Source organism: Bemisia tabaci, chromosome 10, assembly GCF_918797505.1.
Source record: "Bemisia tabaci chromosome 10, PGI_BMITA_v3".
Classification (NCBI taxonomy): Eukaryota; Metazoa; Arthropoda; class Insecta; order Hemiptera; family Aleyrodidae; genus Bemisia; species Bemisia tabaci.
In genome coordinates this window covers 26,454,351-26,471,862 of record NC_092802.1, presented here as the reverse complement: position 1 = coordinate 26,471,862, position 17,512 = coordinate 26,454,351, and the positions used below count along the sequence as shown (strand labels likewise).

Genomic DNA, 17,512 nt, shown 5'->3' with positions numbered 1-17,512 from the left:
TTTTCCCCATCAATTTAAATGTGGATGTTTATGTATGATAATGTTTTAATGAAGTTGAAGAAAATCATGAGTTGAAAAACGCTGACTCCGCGAGTTTAAGAATTAGAGCCTAACACAGAGCGACATGCGCACTGGCGCCTACAAACCTAACGGGATACTTCACGCGTTGCGCAATGCGTGAAGTATCCCTGTTAGGTTTGTAGGCGCCTATGCGCGTGTCACGCTGATCGCCTACCGCGCCGCGGAGTGCTGCGGCGTTTCAAGCAACGATTTCGCGACATAGGTGTTGCACAGTAACATACGAGATTGAAGGCGCTCCAACGTATCAAGAATGACAAGCTTCCTTTAAGGGTACAGAGCTTTCCTTACAAAATAAATTAAGATACTACGTTACAAAAAGAGAGCGGTAATCTAAAAAACTCACTTAGTCCTGGCATCTGTATTTAATAACGTTTAGTATAATTTTTGAATTTCATTAGAGAAAAATGTGACTCGATTTAGGCAGAAACATTCTTGAGTATGCCGTCAAGAATATTTTATTTTGAATCAGGAATAAAATAGCTGAATGAAAGCGGGTTTCTGCTTGATCCAAGTGACTTTTCTTTTTATTTAAGCATCCTTTTTTCTCTAAATAGGCATTATTTTCTTTATGGATTTATAAGAAAATCTTCTCGACGGTAAATTTGAGCATATTTTTGCTTAGATCAAGTCACTTTTTCCTCTAATTAAGTTCAAAAACCATACTAAACGTTACTGGATCCAGATACTAGGACTTAGCAAGTTTTTCGACTACAGCTCTCTTTTTTTCGTCGTCACTCGATTAAATTTGCGAGGGAACTTCGTGCTTTTGAAAGATGCCATCAATCATGATATGTTCGGGTGCCTTCAATCTTGTATGATACTGTGCAACACCTTCATGGCGAAATAGTAGTTTGAAGCGCCGCGGCACGCCGGCGCCGTCGCGAATTTATCGTATACAGGAAAAATCTAAGAGCCTTTAGCTGAGGAAAATCAAAAGGTTCATCTGGTTCAGGTATAAAAAGATGGGATATTCTTGAAAGATAATTAAGTCCTGTTGCACCAAAGAGGTGTAGAGAGTTTTAGTGAATTTTCCCTCTTGGAATTGACGCCAAAATTCTCAATTATATATTTGTTTCCGTTTGGCCAACCAAACAAACAAAAAACGAGCAAACCCTCATTCTTTCAAGACATTATACATTTCATCCAAAAACGTCGTGAGCAAATGCTGTTTGTATTTATATGTTGCCCAATTAACTTTGGGTCTTAATAATTGGTAAGTGGACCGAAACTCTCCTGCCGAAAAAACTCGTGGATTTGAACTACTGGAAAAAACAAGTGCTCGGACAAAAAATTGTTGACGAAATGTCCTAGGACCCCCTATCCTCCCAGAGATCATCAGGCAACTGGCACCTTCTGATCAAAATGCTCTTATTAATTAATAACAACACAAAAATTCCATAAAAAATATATTTGAATAATGCAAATTGCTATACTATTTTTACAAATAAACATATCACACCTTAAGTCTATACCTAAAAGGCGTGCGTTTAAGAGGAATAAGGCTGTGGTTCCGTCCTACGCTTTAGATCAGTTACGTTTTTTAAGTCGCAGCCGTACTTCACCGTCTGGACTCAGAGTGAAATAGTGTACGTCCATTTTAAATCGCTTCACAGTATTGGCGCATGGGTGAAGTGTGTAGTCTGATACTAAAGTGACGAGCATTGTTTTGACGTCCATCAAAGCCAATCGTTGCGCTGTAACACGAAATTATTAATATTAAATCATGATGTGCTTTGAGTTGATGAAAGACAAAGAATCGACGAGTGTTCATTTCTGCCGTGCTAAGGAGGAATGCCGTATGAACATTTGAGAGTTGCCAAGTTTCCTTCAATGAAGTGCTCGTCTTTGAGGAAAGTTATGAATATTTTTCCCGGATCGAGAGGCAAGGATGGTGATTAGGTGTCACAGAGCGCCCGGGCACGCTGTAAAGCGACTCGAATGTATGTATGTATGTATGTATGTATGAATATTTTTCCTTGTAATTTTTAGAACTTTCTGGGAGCACTGCGAGCAAAATTATCTAAAAAATTGAGGGAAAAATATTCATGAGTTTAGTAGGAAATTTGTTTTTTATCAAAGGAAATTTGGCAACGCCTGAAGGTTCATACGGCGTTTTTCCTCAGTACGGCAGATTTGATGAATGATTAATTGAATAGAGATACATTAGATACATACAGTAGAAATGCGAGGCAGAGGGCTTTAAAAAAATTGAACCCGGAGAGTTTTGGCCGACGACTCGGCTATTTTGCCGCGGAAGGACAAAGCCGTATGAGCTTTCAGATGTTGCCATGTTTCATTCAATATACAACGAATTTACTTAGAAAATTGTGAGTATTTTACATCGAATTTTTCAGACGAATTTGTTTACAATTGAATCTAAAACACCTGAAAATTTCAAGGAGAAATATGTATGAATTTCCACAAAATCGAACATTTTATCGAAGAAAATTTGGCAACTCTCGAATGCTCATACAGCGTTTTTCCTTAACATGACAGTATTATCAGTCGGAAAATAAATACATGTGGGAATCAAAAGATGAAAAAGTCACTTTCTCCAACTTTCAGAGAACGCAACTGTGACGAATTTTTAGCACGATGGTTCATATTGCAGCTAAAGCCTAGATTACAGCTCAGGACCGGTGTCATTATACAGCTAGTTTAAAATATCGTGGTCGGTATGATCGCACGAATCGTCTAGTTGAGAAAATTAAGTTGTTTTTCGATCTTGTTTTTTTCCGTCTTTATATGTCTCATTAGGATTAATGCTGCTTTTTATCTTAACCTTATACTGATGAAGCTTTAAAACTTTATTTGGAGGTCACATTTCATGTAAAAGGAGGCAAATTTTAAAATTCTCAATTGATACCTCTGAGTGAAATGGTGTCTCTCTATTTTAGTCCATTCTTCAAACGCTCTCAAAATTACAGCGCGTAAATTCACCCTGGTTCCCAAAAATACATTCTTTGTCAATTAATTTTTTTATTTCTTTGGATGCGGCTCAAAGAGGGCTATTCTGTAGGGTAATAATTTCAGACTGGTCACAAGTGCCCTTGTGGCCTATTGATACTATGTGTTCCAATACGGAAATAAGAAAAAAAAGAGAAATATAAAAATCTATAACAACTAGTTTGACCAGGGATCAGAATAAAAAATATTTGATAACAGGAGATGTAAACAAGTCTTGATGTCATCGACACGCCATCAAAATCGAATTATAACACTTGTGGAAAGCAATATTTGTACACATGCTGATAGGTGAGGCGTCACCTAACAGCAAGGGTGTCAAAAAGGGTTTTAGAGTCGTGAAACAGCAGATACAATGATGCAATTACAAAAGAGTCCTGTAAAGTCCGAGTGAAAAGCCATAGAGAGTGGCTGATGCAAGTGCTCGAACATAAACAGTGATTACGTACTCTGGGCGAGCAACTAATTTTAGGTATGGGATGATACGGAAATACTCAAGATGAAATCGTTTCCGTTTTTATAAATCGAGCCACTACAAGAAATCTCACTGGGTGATGTCATTGAGAGCCCTTGAATTTACTATCAGAGCTTTGTCGGTAGGGATTTGCAGGTCTCAGCTCTGTCAAGTCAAGAAAACGCAGATTTTCTCCATTCTACCGAACGTTTCCTGATTGCATGATACTTGAAAAGCACATATGTGGAAAATTATAGCCACAAGTGTGTTTTCGATCTCCTTGGGTATGTGATCCATATCGACGGCGTAAGTCCGCAATCACATATCTTGTTTGCGATGTCTGAAAATCTCCGCCTCCATGTTATTTTTTCAAAGGAGAACAAATTGACATAATTCCTTGGAGTTTTTGCAGAATTTTCCTCGCACAGAGAAGAACGACAATATTAGAGTCTTACCGATGCAAAATCGAGGTCCCTCGCCGAATGGCAAGTACGTCCCCGGAACTATTTTGTCAAGATTCTTTTCTGAGAACCTTTCGGGGTCGAATTTTTCTGGCTCGGGGAAATATTCCGGATCACGGTGGAGGCCCCATGTTGAGATCATTAGAGAGGTGCCTTTCTCTATCACTATTTTAGAATTAGGAACTTGGAATGCCTCCGTGCATTTTCTCGCCAAAGCCGGAGCAATGGGGTACTTCCTCAGAGTTTCTGTACATGAAAACGAAACATCAGGTAAATACATTTTTATCTGAGAAAGCGCAAAAATATGCATTTCAAATGCGTTATAAATGAGCTACAAGAAGAATACATTTTAAAGAATTACTCTCCATGGAAATGAATAATTTTTTTACTTTGAAAGTCATTTAAAACCCGTGGCGGACTTCTCTTTGATGGCAGATTAACTCTGTTGCAGGAAATTTTAGGTCCCTTCCACGACCTAAATAAATCTGTGGGACTTAGGACCACACAAAATTCACAATTCTGATCACAGCTGAAAAGGTTAGGTGCTTTGTTTTTATCTTAATATTATTTTATGCTGTGATTAACTATCATGCACAACATCAAGTTCACTTCATTGATTATGCTACATGGTTACATCCAAGAAGAAAATCCTTATGGATAATTAGTGGTGAATTCAAAAATTTCATCCGTCCTTCCCATTCACGTGAGAATCTTCCAGAAAATCAAAGTTCTCCTGGTTAAAAATTAGTCTCTGAGAGGAATGGGATGTTTCAAAACAACGGCACATGCTACTCGTAGAAAAGAGCTGATATCATTTTTAAAGTCAGAGGTAAAAAAATACATAGATCTGCAACTATAGCATGCCTAAAAACTGTGCTCGCCGACATTAACACGCAGTTGTCTCCCAAATCATCGCATTCTCTGGAAAAATCCCGTTTTCGCGTTTAAATAACTTCATTTTGCCGAATTGACACTGATACCACCCTCGAAGATATTCCCTCTTTAGTAAAAAAAAAAAAAAAAAAAAAAAAAAAAAAAAAAAAAAAAAAATTGTATACAAGTTTTAATATTTTCCGCCATGCAAGTGCAAACTGAGGATTTGAGTGTCCGTTTAAAATTCATCAGAATGAACTTGAGAGGACGAAGAGATATTATATAAAATTTTGAGATTTGCGCATTGGCGGATCCAGCAAATTGGCCACATTATAGAGGGCAGAGACGGTCATTATGGCACGATGCACTTTTTTTCCGAGGGCCCTGAAAAAAAAAAAAAAAAAAAAAACAACACCACTGTTTTTTATAAACCAACGTTGCCACGTCTATACCAGCAAGGGATATAGAACCAACAACATTGTCTTTTCTCCATTCAACATTATGGAAATGTATCGATTCTTGGAGGAGCCATGTGCCCCGAAAAGAATCGATAATTTAAAATAAGTTTAAATGGAGGAAATCCGGTGTTGCTAAATTGCTGGAACCGCCTCTGGCTCCTTCATATAAACAAGACTTCGCTCACCATTGACGATCTGGTCCAAATAATGGAGTTTCTTAAGATCATCGAACTGGATATCCCCACCGGATTCTTTCTTGACCGCTTGAATTTCGTTGAATAGTTTCTCCTGGACCCAAGGATTGTGAGCCAATTCGTATGCGGCAAAAGTCACCGTGGCCGACACAGGTTCGAGACCGGCAGAGAGAAACGAAGCGATCACTCCCATTATCACTCCTTCCGTTATAATCGAATCTACATCATAATAAAATAAGAAACAACAAACATAAATAATTATATTATAAAAATAAAAAATAATAAAACATAAAAAAATAACATTAATAAATAGAAATAAAATGAGAAACATTCTTTTCATCCAATATAGCGTTTAGATGCCCAATAATTTTTATACGCGAAGTCCCATTTCGGGCTCAATCGACCCGTACCGCCGTGGTAAGAAAAAACGCCGTATGAACCTTTTGGCGTTGCCAAGTTTTCTTCGATAAAACGCGAATTCCCTGGTAAACTAATGAAAATTTTACTTCCGATTTTTCAGATAATTTGGTTCGAAATTTCACATAAAGCTCCTGAGAATTTCAAGGAAAATATTCATAGCTCTCCTCAAAAATAAACATTTTATCGAAGGAAATTTGGCAACTCTCGAATTTTCATTCGACGTTCTTCCTTAGCACGGCAGCGTATTTCCATACATCGATCCGAGTAGCACAGATTGCAATAAGGAGCAATTACATTGTAAAAATATTGCAATTCCACTGAGTGTTGTGTATGTTGCCTAGCTCCTATTTGAAGGGGCCACATTTATTGGAACTCATCGCAACAAAATTAAAATAAGTTGCGATTTTTCATCGCATTGCATTTTTCTGACACTTAGCGCTCATTGTGTTGAGTGTATAAAATCGGATTATCGACTAAATGATGTAAAAATATTGCAATTTAAAGGTGAAGAAATTATAAATTTATTGAAATCAAATTGCAATTTAATTCTCTTTCCGCGCATTGTGTTACACGTGAAATTTTGGACAAATAATATTTACCAAAAAGCTTAACTTCGTGCCTTGCCCACTCTGCCATGCTAAGGAAAAACGTCGTATGAACCTTCAGGCGTTGCCAAATTTCCTTTGATAAAACACGAATTTCCTGGTAAACTTATGAATATTTTCCTTCCAATTTTCCAGATTATTTTCTTCGCAATTTCACCTAAAGTCCCTGCAAATTTCAAGGAAGAATATCCATAACTTTCCTCAAAAATGAACACTTAATTGAAGGAAATTTAGCAACTCTCAAATGTTCATACGGCGTTCTTCCTAGAGTACCTGTATAGTGAGAGTATAGACAGATGTGAAACTCCGAAAATCCATCAGGCCTTCACCGATGCCTCCGCGAATAAAGTTAGGGCCCAGAAATGCAGCCAACCTATGAATTTCAATTATCCAGAGCGATTTATTAATACAACTGTTACGAACCATCGTTTATAAAGCACGTATTTGACTTAGTTTTTGCATAAATTTACTCATTTTTGTGGAAGAACGCTCATTTATGTACTTTCTTAGCCATCTTCGTTAGAATTGGAATCTACAGACTGGCAGTGAAATTTTGTGCGTTAGAAGTTGGTTAGAAGGGTGGCTGCACTTTTGGGCCCTAAGCCCTCCATGAAGCGATCTGTCCATACTCTCGCTATACAGGTACTCTAGTTCTTCCTTAGTACGGCAGTACTGATCCGATGTCTTTGAATGGACGAATACGACAGTTATTCACCACTCACCTTGGGCATCGCCATCCTCCTCCTGGCTGTACTTCATGAGCAGCTGGAGGAAGTCCTTCCTGTCCCCGTGGGCATCCTGCTGCTTCATGGCCATAGCATCCTTCGTGACCTGGCCGAGGAAGTCCTGAACCATCCTATCCCTCGGCGTCAGACCCAGGAGCCTTGGGAGCTTCGGGTGGACCATCTCGAGGAACTGGAAGAATGCGAATCGGAAGTCGGAGCGGAACATCCGTTGCGCCACCTCCTTCATCGTGCAGTTCTCCGGGTCCCGGATGGCGTTGCATTGGACCCCATCGCTGCGGCTCCGATCACGTCCATCGTGTAGTTGGCCACCAGGTCCTTGATGTCCAGTTCCGTTTCCCCGCGAGCACCGCAGCGCGAGCGCAGGTGAGCGCTCAGCTCTTCCGCGCATCTGCAACAAGTAATTCATTTATTTCACTGGGAAAAAAAAAAAAAAAAAAAAAAAAAAAAAAAAAAAAAAAAACATTGGATCTAGAGTCCGGACTCTTGAAAACATTGACAAGAAAAAGGACTCTTGATTCAATCAGATTTAAGCTTAAATCAAAAGGAAATCCGCTCAAATTAAGAGGATTGGTCCTTGATTTAAGCTTAAATCTGATGGAATCGAGAGTATTTTTTCTTGTCGATGTTTTTAAGAGTCTGGACTCTAGATCCAATGTGTTTTTTTTCCAGTGTTGTTTATTTTACATGTGGTACATAGAAGCTACAGATCTGTGGGAAGGTCTGTTCCAATGGCGATTGGAAGTCGCAGAGCGCACGAGTGCGCTGATGTAGTGGCTTGATACATTTGTTGCAGGCAAATAGTCAAATCAGGCATTTTGTCAAATGCCTAGACAGACAGTTAAATTTTGACGGTCTACAAAATTTTGTGAATTCATGGCGAAGAGCTCACGAGTTTTTCCTATTTTTGGAAAAATAACTCATCAAACCTAAGAACTCTTCTGAGCTCCTCCTCTTCAACCGCTTCTCATACTTTTAACTGTTGAAATTTTAAAAAGTCTGTATTTTAGGACATGCTAAAAATTTCAAGGTAATTGTCAGCTCAGGAACACAAAATCGTTTAAGATACTCTTGTGTGATGTAAATTTTTACTGAGAATTTTTTCAGACAGGAGCAATGCATTATTCTGTCTAAAATTAGGAAAAGAATAAGAATTTCAATCTAAATTAGAATATTTTACTATTTGCCTAGGCATTTGACAAAAAGCCTGATTTTACTATTTGCCTGCGACATATATATCGACGGTTCGAGATTCAGTGTCATGCGGTCAAACAAGTTAGGGGTTATCCCCTGAAAGTGCGGTACTACCCCAATTAGACCTATTTCATGCCAAACGGAAATATGTGCATGAAGACATGAGCCCTGAGACCCATAAGAATATCGTCACCTTCCAGGCAAAGTATCACAAGCGCCATGAGACGTTTAAAAATTTCCGCCGCCATTTTATTTTTTTACAGAGAAATTGTTCAACGAAGCTGTCCGAAAATTTCACTGAATTTTCTTTGTGCTGCCGATGAAATTTAGTGAAATTTCCAGACAGATTTAACCAACAACTTCTCAGTAAAGAAATAAAATGGCGGCGGAAATTTTTAAACGTCGCAAGGCGCTTGTGATACTTTGCCTGGAAGGTGACGATATATGCATGCATAACAGGGCTCATGTCATAATGCACATAGTTCCGTTCGGCAGAAATACGTCCAATTTGTTGGATGCTATGGACATTTCCAATTAATTGTAGCTCTACCGACACATATGGGTTAGCAACTTAATTTATTGGCAAACTGATTGATGTAGACGCACGCGTCGCGTCGTATACTGCCGTGCTATAAGGAAAAACGATGTATGAGCCTTCAGACGTTGCCAAGCTTCTTCCGATAAAAACCAAATTTACTCGAAAAATTGTGAATATTATTTTCCAAAATTTTCAGACAATTTTGTACGCAATTTAATTTGAAATATCTGAAAATCTCTAACTTTCTTTAAAATGAGAATTTGTCTGAAGGAAATTTGGCAACTCTCGGATGTTCATACGGCGTTTTTCCTGAGCACGGCAGCACGATCCAACTTCAAAATTACACATGCCCGTGCTCTTTCCACATAGAACTTTAAAGGGAATCATGAACACGGCAATTTTTTATGCATACCCTTTCAAAGTGTGAAACATTATCCTAAGCTTGGCGGAGCTGAAGACGGGAGCGAGTTTCTGCCGAACGACGCGCCACTTCTCGCCGGTGAGCTGGAAGAGGTTCCCGCTGAGCTTGTCCACCTTCTCGTCCGGTTCCGGGCCGCGGTCGTGGAAGTTGTTGAAGCCCTTGACGAGCCACTCCTTGATCATTGTTGGGTCCCGGAGGATGACAGCAGGGTTGAGGAGCTGGAAGGTGCCGCCGTACGGGTGGCCTCGCAGGGCCTCGTACTGCTCCAGGAAGATCTCGTAGAAGGGTTTCCGTTTGATCGTGAAAGCTAGAGTGGCCACGAGGCACCTCCAGGGGGAAACGAAAGGGACGCCCCGCTTGGACCAGTAGCTGAGTTTCTCGCGCACCCATAGCCAAGCCAAGAGAGAGGCCGTCGTCAGCACTAGTGCCGAGTTCAGTGAGATGGGCAGATCCATGCTGAGTGCCTGAAGAAGATAGCTGGAAATAAAATAAAATGAAATAAAATACATAACTGATTTAGAGAGCCATAACCTTGCAAACGGACGTATTTATGCTAAAAGGAACTAGGTTTTGCGTGCAATATAGTTCCACTGAAAAAACGAGATTAAGGCTGGGCCCTAGAATGGGCCTGTTGCAAACTTTTGCTAGAGCAAAAATAAGAGTTGTTTCTTATAGATAATGCCTCAAAAATCATGATGAGCGCATCGGCAAAGTCTGAAATGCACTCATAACTTCACAATCTGCGTAAGAAATTTGCGTTTTTTTGAGCTTCCCGCTTCAAAAACGATACTACGGCACAGGTGAACATTTTGCTAGAGGAGTCGCTCCATCGTCGGCGATATTCATCATGGCCGACGCTTGCGCGCAGTTCCGCGCGTAATTCGAAGAGAGTTCAAGGTCAATCAATTCGGGCGTGGAAAATATGAACGTTAACACGCCGATTGTTATCTGATCTAATTCAGTTCAGGTGTTATCTCGTCCCATCACACGTGTTTTGGCCTGGTTTTGGCGGATTGGCGTCGGCCATGATGAGTATTGCCGACGATGGAACGACTCCTCTTACAAAATTGTCACCTGTGCCGTAGTATCGTTTTTGAAGCGGGAAGCTCAAATTCGGGAGCGCAAATTTCTTACGCAGACTGTGAAGTTATGAGTGCATTTCAGACTTTGCCGATGCGCTCATCGTAATTTTTGAGGCATTATCTATAAGAAACAACTCTTATTTTTGCTCTAGCAAAAGTTTGCAACAGGCCCATTGCTTCACCTCGCAGGGGCAGGCCCTGCGCGGGTAGGGCCCAGCTCTAACTGGACAGGGTCCAGCCCTTACCAAGTAGGGCTGAACCCTGAAGCAGGTAGGTTTGGGCTCTACCCGCGCCGCCGGGCCTGCCCCTATGGGGTTTGAGGTAAAGCAATTTTGCCTACCCGGTTAAGGCTGGGACCTTCCGCGCAGGTACTAGCCCTGAACTCGTTTTTTCCGTGTCTTTTTAGTGTAAGTACGTCCAAATAATCTGTCATCTGCCGAATGACAGATTGCCTAAGAAGGTACTGGATTGGGTTCCTCCTGGGAGAAGACGCAGAGGACGTCCAGCAAAATCGTAGATAGGTGGCATCCAGATGAAATTAAAAGATGCAATTTGCCAGATGACCTCTGGGTCGATAGACAAGAGTATGGCGATTACGTGTCGCAGAGCGTCCAGGCGCGTTGTAAAAGCGACTTGAATGTATGTAGGTCCGAATAATATTTAATTAAGTAATAAAACTTACATTTTAGCTAAAGATGCCTTTCGGGCATATAGCCAATCTTCTGTAGCTTAGGTACAAACATTTTTTAAGGAGCAAGCGAATCAAACAAACTGAAGATGGGCTGTGCCCAAAAAGCGTCTTTAGCTGAAATGAAAGTTCTTTAGGCTCAATCTGGCAGGCGTTTTATTAAGTAATTAAGATTCTTTAAAGGTACAGACAGATTGAGCATTTTGGTGGCTGCATTTTGACATTGTATATCTTAATCGCTTGATTTTAAAATCGTTGATAATTTTTTATATTTTAAGGGGAAAAAACCATTTTATGAAACTCTTTACAAATATTTTTTAGAAAAGATAAAAAAATTACAGAGAAATTGTTGGCTGGTTGGTTTTTTCGTCGTCAGAAAATATAAATTATGAATTGAGACTCATGACGTCACAATAAGAGTTGCTCGATCTAGTTCCTCGACTATATGGCCATCGATGTACATTAGGAAATAGAAGAATGCTGCTAAATTTTAGTTTGCTGAACACATAATATCAATTATTCATGTTTTGATCATCAGAGAGGAAGTAAAATTTGATATTTCAAATCAGTAAAATTTATAAAAATGTCCATTTACTTTACCTGAATTTATTTTATGTGGAGTTATGAATTTGTTTTGCTCGTAACACAGATGCTACTTATTAAACTGTAAGTTTCTGCACAATATTACGGAGAAATTGGTGCATAGATTTATCTATGAACACTTACTTGCGTCTTCGCAGCGGAAGAAAATTGACTGAATGGTGGGATATATCAATCGCTAACACATGGCGCACTCCAGAATCTTGTACCTACTTGTTTTGAAGTGCGTTCGCATCGCGCTAATAAACCTTATGCTACTCAGTTCACGATGCTGTTGAAGCCCAAGAATAGTCATTATGATAAAAGCATCAGTAAAAATATCGAATCTCATAAATGATGAAATTTAGATGTTTTTGGAGTCGAGCTGAAAGTGGTGTCGATTTGACTCAACAACTTTGAACCTGATAAAAATAAACAAGATGTAAGAGAAATACTCAATGGCTGGACGTGGCGCATGTCCCAAGTATGGGTTCCTTTCCGTAAACCTCTCGCGGGCGGGAGACGTTACCGGCGGGGGGAGAGTCATGTGAAGCGGGCGCATCGGTTTGCGGCGCGGGTCTGTCATTTCCGTAAACTGCTCGCGCGGGAGACACATATTTTGTCATGTGAACGGAGTTCCCCATGATATTACAATCGTTCCGTTGCTTTCGCTATGGGATTCCCTATACCTCTGCGACCTTGAGCGTATCGCCCAGTCTCCGATTTTTTTTGGTTGATTTTCCGATGTATCAAAAACCGTTGTATTTTTTAGCCAATCATGTCTCTACGTCAAGTTGTGTTGATTGCTAAAATTCGCTTTCAGCGAGTTTTTTTCCACCTTGAGATGTCGTGTCTGACTGGTAAATCTGCGCAGAGCCACGAAGTTCCGTTTTTAGGCAAATTCTTTTTTTTGGGAGGTTCCGATTGGTTATTTTTCGCCATCAGTTTTCTGTTCGTTGGTGCAAAAGATCGCCTACCTCGTTGCTCTTGAGAAGCCGCCATTATCCCACCTCAAATTTTAAACATAGATATAAAGAAATAATAACCATCGTACACGGTGGAAAATTGCTCTGGAGGACCCGTTACGGATATATGAGCCAAAATCAGAACTCGATTGATGGATTTAATCCATGAATACAGAAATATTGCCTCAGTTTACTGCCGCGATAGCAAATGCATGTTGAGATGAACCTTGTGACACATGGGGGCATAGGCAAACAATGTCTCACAGAGAAAGGCGCTTACTCCGTCCTGACATATCACGTCAGTGGACAAAGTCTCAAGGACTTCTTTTGTGAAGCCCCGCTCAGCGTCCGAGATCACTTAACTGTTTTCTTTTTTCACCGTTTCTCCGTGTGACGATATGGCTCAGATGACTACGGCACCATCCTCGAGCGAGTAGTATAGCATTCTTTTGTGCGAGCGGGGGTTCGAATCTCGTAGGGGACACTTAATTTTTACTGGTTGTATTGAATGTTTTAGACCAATCATCTAACAATAATTAATACTTGGCAACTTAGGAAGCACATAGGTCCCTTATGATGCGTATTCGGGCATATGTGTAGAGTAAACATATCATACGTAGGGTGTCCCAAAAGTACCGGGACTGGTTCTGTAACTTCAAAAGTATGATAGATACAGACATGATTGGTTTCATTTTAAAGATCAACTCAATACCTATCGATTAAAACCAAGATCAGCTCAATCGGATAAAAATTTACCGAGTTATGGCAATTTGAAATCAGTGAGGAAAGTTTACCCCTACGGTTTTTAGGAAGATTTTTCCCTTACCAGAATTCAAAAAGTTAATATTCGTATCCACTTTCCTCCGAATCTTCCATAACTTCCTTTTGCTTTTCAAAGTACCGTCCATCAAACCGGATGCACTTTTTCATGCGCTCTTGCCACTTATCCAACGTTGTTTTCCTGAATTCTTCCTCTGGGATGGAGTTGAAGAAGTTTTGAATTGCATTCTGGATTTCGGTCTTCGATACGAATCTTCGTCCGCGAAGCTCCTTTTTAAGCGTAGGAAACATCCAAAAATCACATGGAGCCAAGTCAGGGCTATAAGGGGGATGAGGGATTGTTTCAACTCCATTTTTACTCATAAATTCACGTGTTAAGCTCGATGTGTGAGGCCGCGCATTGTCTTGATGGAGTATCCACGAAGCGTTCAAGTCCGACCGTTTCCGGGAAATGTGCATTCTCAACTCCTTTAGTACTTTGCAATAATACGCACTGTCAACTGTTGTGTTTGATGGTACAAAATGTTGATATTTTTTTTTTTTTTTTTATTTGCACAAAATATAATATGTACAGGATGGTTTTTAGATGTTGATACATCTGTAAAAAACTTAAATTTAACTTATAAGATAAACTTATACTATGTTACGAATATTTGTTTTAGCTAAGTAACTAGGAATATATTAAAACAAATTAATATATGATATACACCCTCTTTGTAGTGAGGAGAAAAATAAAAACAATTTTTCTTTAGAGTAAAAATGCGTCTTTTTGATTTAACTTGGACGGTGGGAGACCGAGATCGGTCAAAGACCCAAGAACCCCTAATTGCGTTCGAAAAGCGCAAGGAGGCTCATTGATTTAAAAGATGGAAAATTTTGAGAACCCCTGGATTCCAAGCTCGTGGGGTTTACGACGTTTTAATCTTCGGATGCATCGGTCTTTTTCGAGAAGTACGAGCGCTTCAGGATTGGGGTGCCAATGCAACCTATTTTCATAAGAGTTATACATTTTTGTTATGTAGTACTCTACAGAGTCAATGTTGAGATCAGCGCGAATATCCACGTTTCTCTCATACCATCTGGCTTTTGAAATGCTTCGTAAAATTTTCATTTGGACGATTTCTATCTTTTTAATGTTAGATTTGGATGCGCAGCCCCACAACTGGCATCCATAACTCCAAACCGGTCTCAACATTGACTTGTAGAGGAGCACTTTGGTTTCTAAGGGTAACTTGGATTTGCGGCCTATCAGCCACTGCATATCGTGAAATTTAAGTCTTAATTGTTCGACTTTTTTCTTTATGTGTGCACCCCATTTGAGCCTGGAATCCAGATGGAGGCCTAAATAACGGGCGACTGTGTCGCGAGGAAATTCAGAATTTCCTAAATGAAGAGGAATGTGAACAAAAGGTCTGTTGGTGAACACAATTTCTACCAACTTAGACGCATTTAGTTTTGTTTTATCTTTGTTAGTCCATTTATTAATCCTATTTAGGTGGGATTGAGCATTAAAACGAGCCTCCCTGTAACTTTTCGACGCTGCTAGCACGAGCGTATCATCGGCATAAACTCCCAATTCCCCCCCCCCCCTCCCAGACTGACAAAATGTTGATAAATGACCCCTCGAAAATCAAAAAACACAATAAGCATCACTTTACTGGCCGATTTTTCGATTCACGGCGATGAAGAATCTTCCTTAAAAACCGTAGGGGTAAACTTTCCTCACTGATTTCAAATTGCCATTACTCGGTCAATTTTTATCCGATTGAGCTGATCTTGGTTTTAATCGATAGGTATTGAGTTGATCTTTAAAATGAGATCAAGATCATGTCTGTATCTATCTTACTTTCGAAGTTACAGAACAAGTCCCGGTGCTTTTGGGACACCTTATGTATACTTTACGCCGAAAAAGCGAACCTGAAACTTAAATGCGTTAACTTCCGAAAACCATATATAATCCAACGAAAATAAATAATTGGTACATAACAGCTTTCTTGTATGCAAAGAAAATAATTAAAAATGTTAAAAAAGAGATGTCAACACAAAATTACATAGCCCCTTCAATTCAGAAGATACTACAAACGAACTGTACCTTAACATTTTCATATCCCAGAAGCTAACGTTCCCATGACGAATATTGCTATCGCTAGCGATTGCAAAATCTAACTTGTTTTTTATTTGAGCGCGGGGGCAATATGGCGCCCACGTCGGTTTTTATCTATCGAGATATCGATTCATCCTCGACGTTGCCAAGTGCTGTTTTACTTATGTTTTTGAGACAGACGATACATCTTGTTTATGTGCTTCGAAAGATATCTATCTGCAGTTATATTGGACGAAAATAATTAATTTTGGACGAAATACGTTGATCATCAGCTATAGACCATTTTGGTAGCAACATCATCGGTATCTATTAAAGCATACAAAGAAGCATGACCTTAAAATATGAATAATTGAACTCATTAATATCTCAATTTTTTCAAAAACTGCACTTGTGCGCCTTTACCTCCAAGCCCCTCATTTGAATTATAAAAACAGAAGATAGTATTGTAGCCTTGATATCGAGGCTACAATACTATCTTGTGCTTCTATTCATAGACACCTATACAACCATTGGGCTTAAACAAATATATTTGAATTACAGATAAGTATTGAAGTCTTACCATGTTCCACAACTGTTTGTCTGCGGGTTCTGCAAGTTCAAGTACTTCAAAAAAGTTCCGACATGAGTTCTGGCTAGTCAACAAACCCAACTTTTACCATGCTTCCAGCCTGTAAGTGTAGTGGGTTGTTTCAATGTTACTGTCTGTCTCAAAAACATGATCGATCACCAAAATATTAGTATATCACCAAAATATTAGTAAAACAGCACTTGGCAACGTCGAGGATGAATCGATATCTCGATAGATAAAAACCGACGTGGGCGCCATATTGCCCCCGCGCTCAAATAAAAGAAATGTGTCTCCCGCGCGAGCAGTTTACGGAAATGACAGACCCGCGCCGCAAACCGATGCGCCCGCTTCACATGACTCTCCCCCCTCCGGTAACGTCTCCCGCCCGCGAGAGGTTTACGGAAAGGAACCTACCCAAGAATAGATCGTCTGGATAACGAAAGGAAAACCAGTGAAACACCCAGTCATGTTACAACAGGTTCTCATAAATCGATTTCATTTTTTCAAGAGGTTACTCTTGCAGACACACTTGTAAGCAATGGTCAGGGAAATTCTTGAGAGGGTAAGGACACGCTACAAAAAACTGTAACATTCAAAACTGTTCAAGCAAATTTTACTAAGAGACGTGTAGGTATCAATAAATTATATTTACAGAATGGATGTATTCGGAATGAAATATATGTATATACATTAACCCTAGTATGCTAAACAAGTTTTTTCCACTAGTTTGCCAATACCGGGTCAGTTTAGACCCGTATTTAAAATACACAGGATCTTCTTTTTTTATTAGTTTTTTTAATGCATGCACGTATTTCAAGTGATTTTTTACATCAGGGAAACCTAAAATTAGACTTATAAGCCTAATATTTTCTTTTTCTCCAAAGTTTAGATTAGCCAATATTTCAACATATTCATGAAAAACGAAAATGGCCATCGTCGCGTCGGTGGTCTGACCGTAGGTATAGCACGAGACCATTTGAGCCATCGCATCAACCCCTGTTTTAGTTTTGTCATAGCATATAGGATGATCTCTGGCTTCGATTTTACTTCAGGGATGATAGCAGCAGCAGCAGCAGCAGCATATTACATGACGCGGAAGCTAGTGGAAGTATACCGAAAGTGGGGAATAGAAGTAAATGTGGTTAAGACGGAGAAGTTGGTTATCGGTGGTGATCAGCAAAGCATTGAACTGGAGGATGGTCGGAAAATTCAGGACTGTGAAGAGTATAAATATCTAGGAGTTTGGTTAACTAAGGACGGAAATTTGGATCGGGCTATTAAAGATCGGAATGTGCAAGGCATGCAGGAAAGCTATCGCGATGCTAAATGGGGTTCTCTGG

The 17,512-nt window shown here is 39.8% G+C and overlaps 1 protein-coding gene across 1 annotated transcript; it reads right to left on the bottom strand.

Annotated features, from left to right (window-relative positions):
- Positions 1–1,474: 1,474 nt before the first annotated feature.
- On the bottom strand, positions 1,475–12,057 carry LOC109044601 (probable cytochrome P450 6a13). The gene is given in 7 exon segments (XM_019062421.2): positions 1,475–1,775; positions 3,955–4,206; positions 5,477–5,704; positions 7,233–7,520; positions 7,523–7,644; positions 9,398–9,883; positions 11,903–12,057. Coding segments are annotated over 6 exon segments (1,521 nt in total). The 5' UTR covers positions 9,862–9,883; positions 11,903–12,057; the 3' UTR covers positions 1,475–1,608.
- Positions 12,058–17,512: the final 5,455 nt, after the last annotated feature.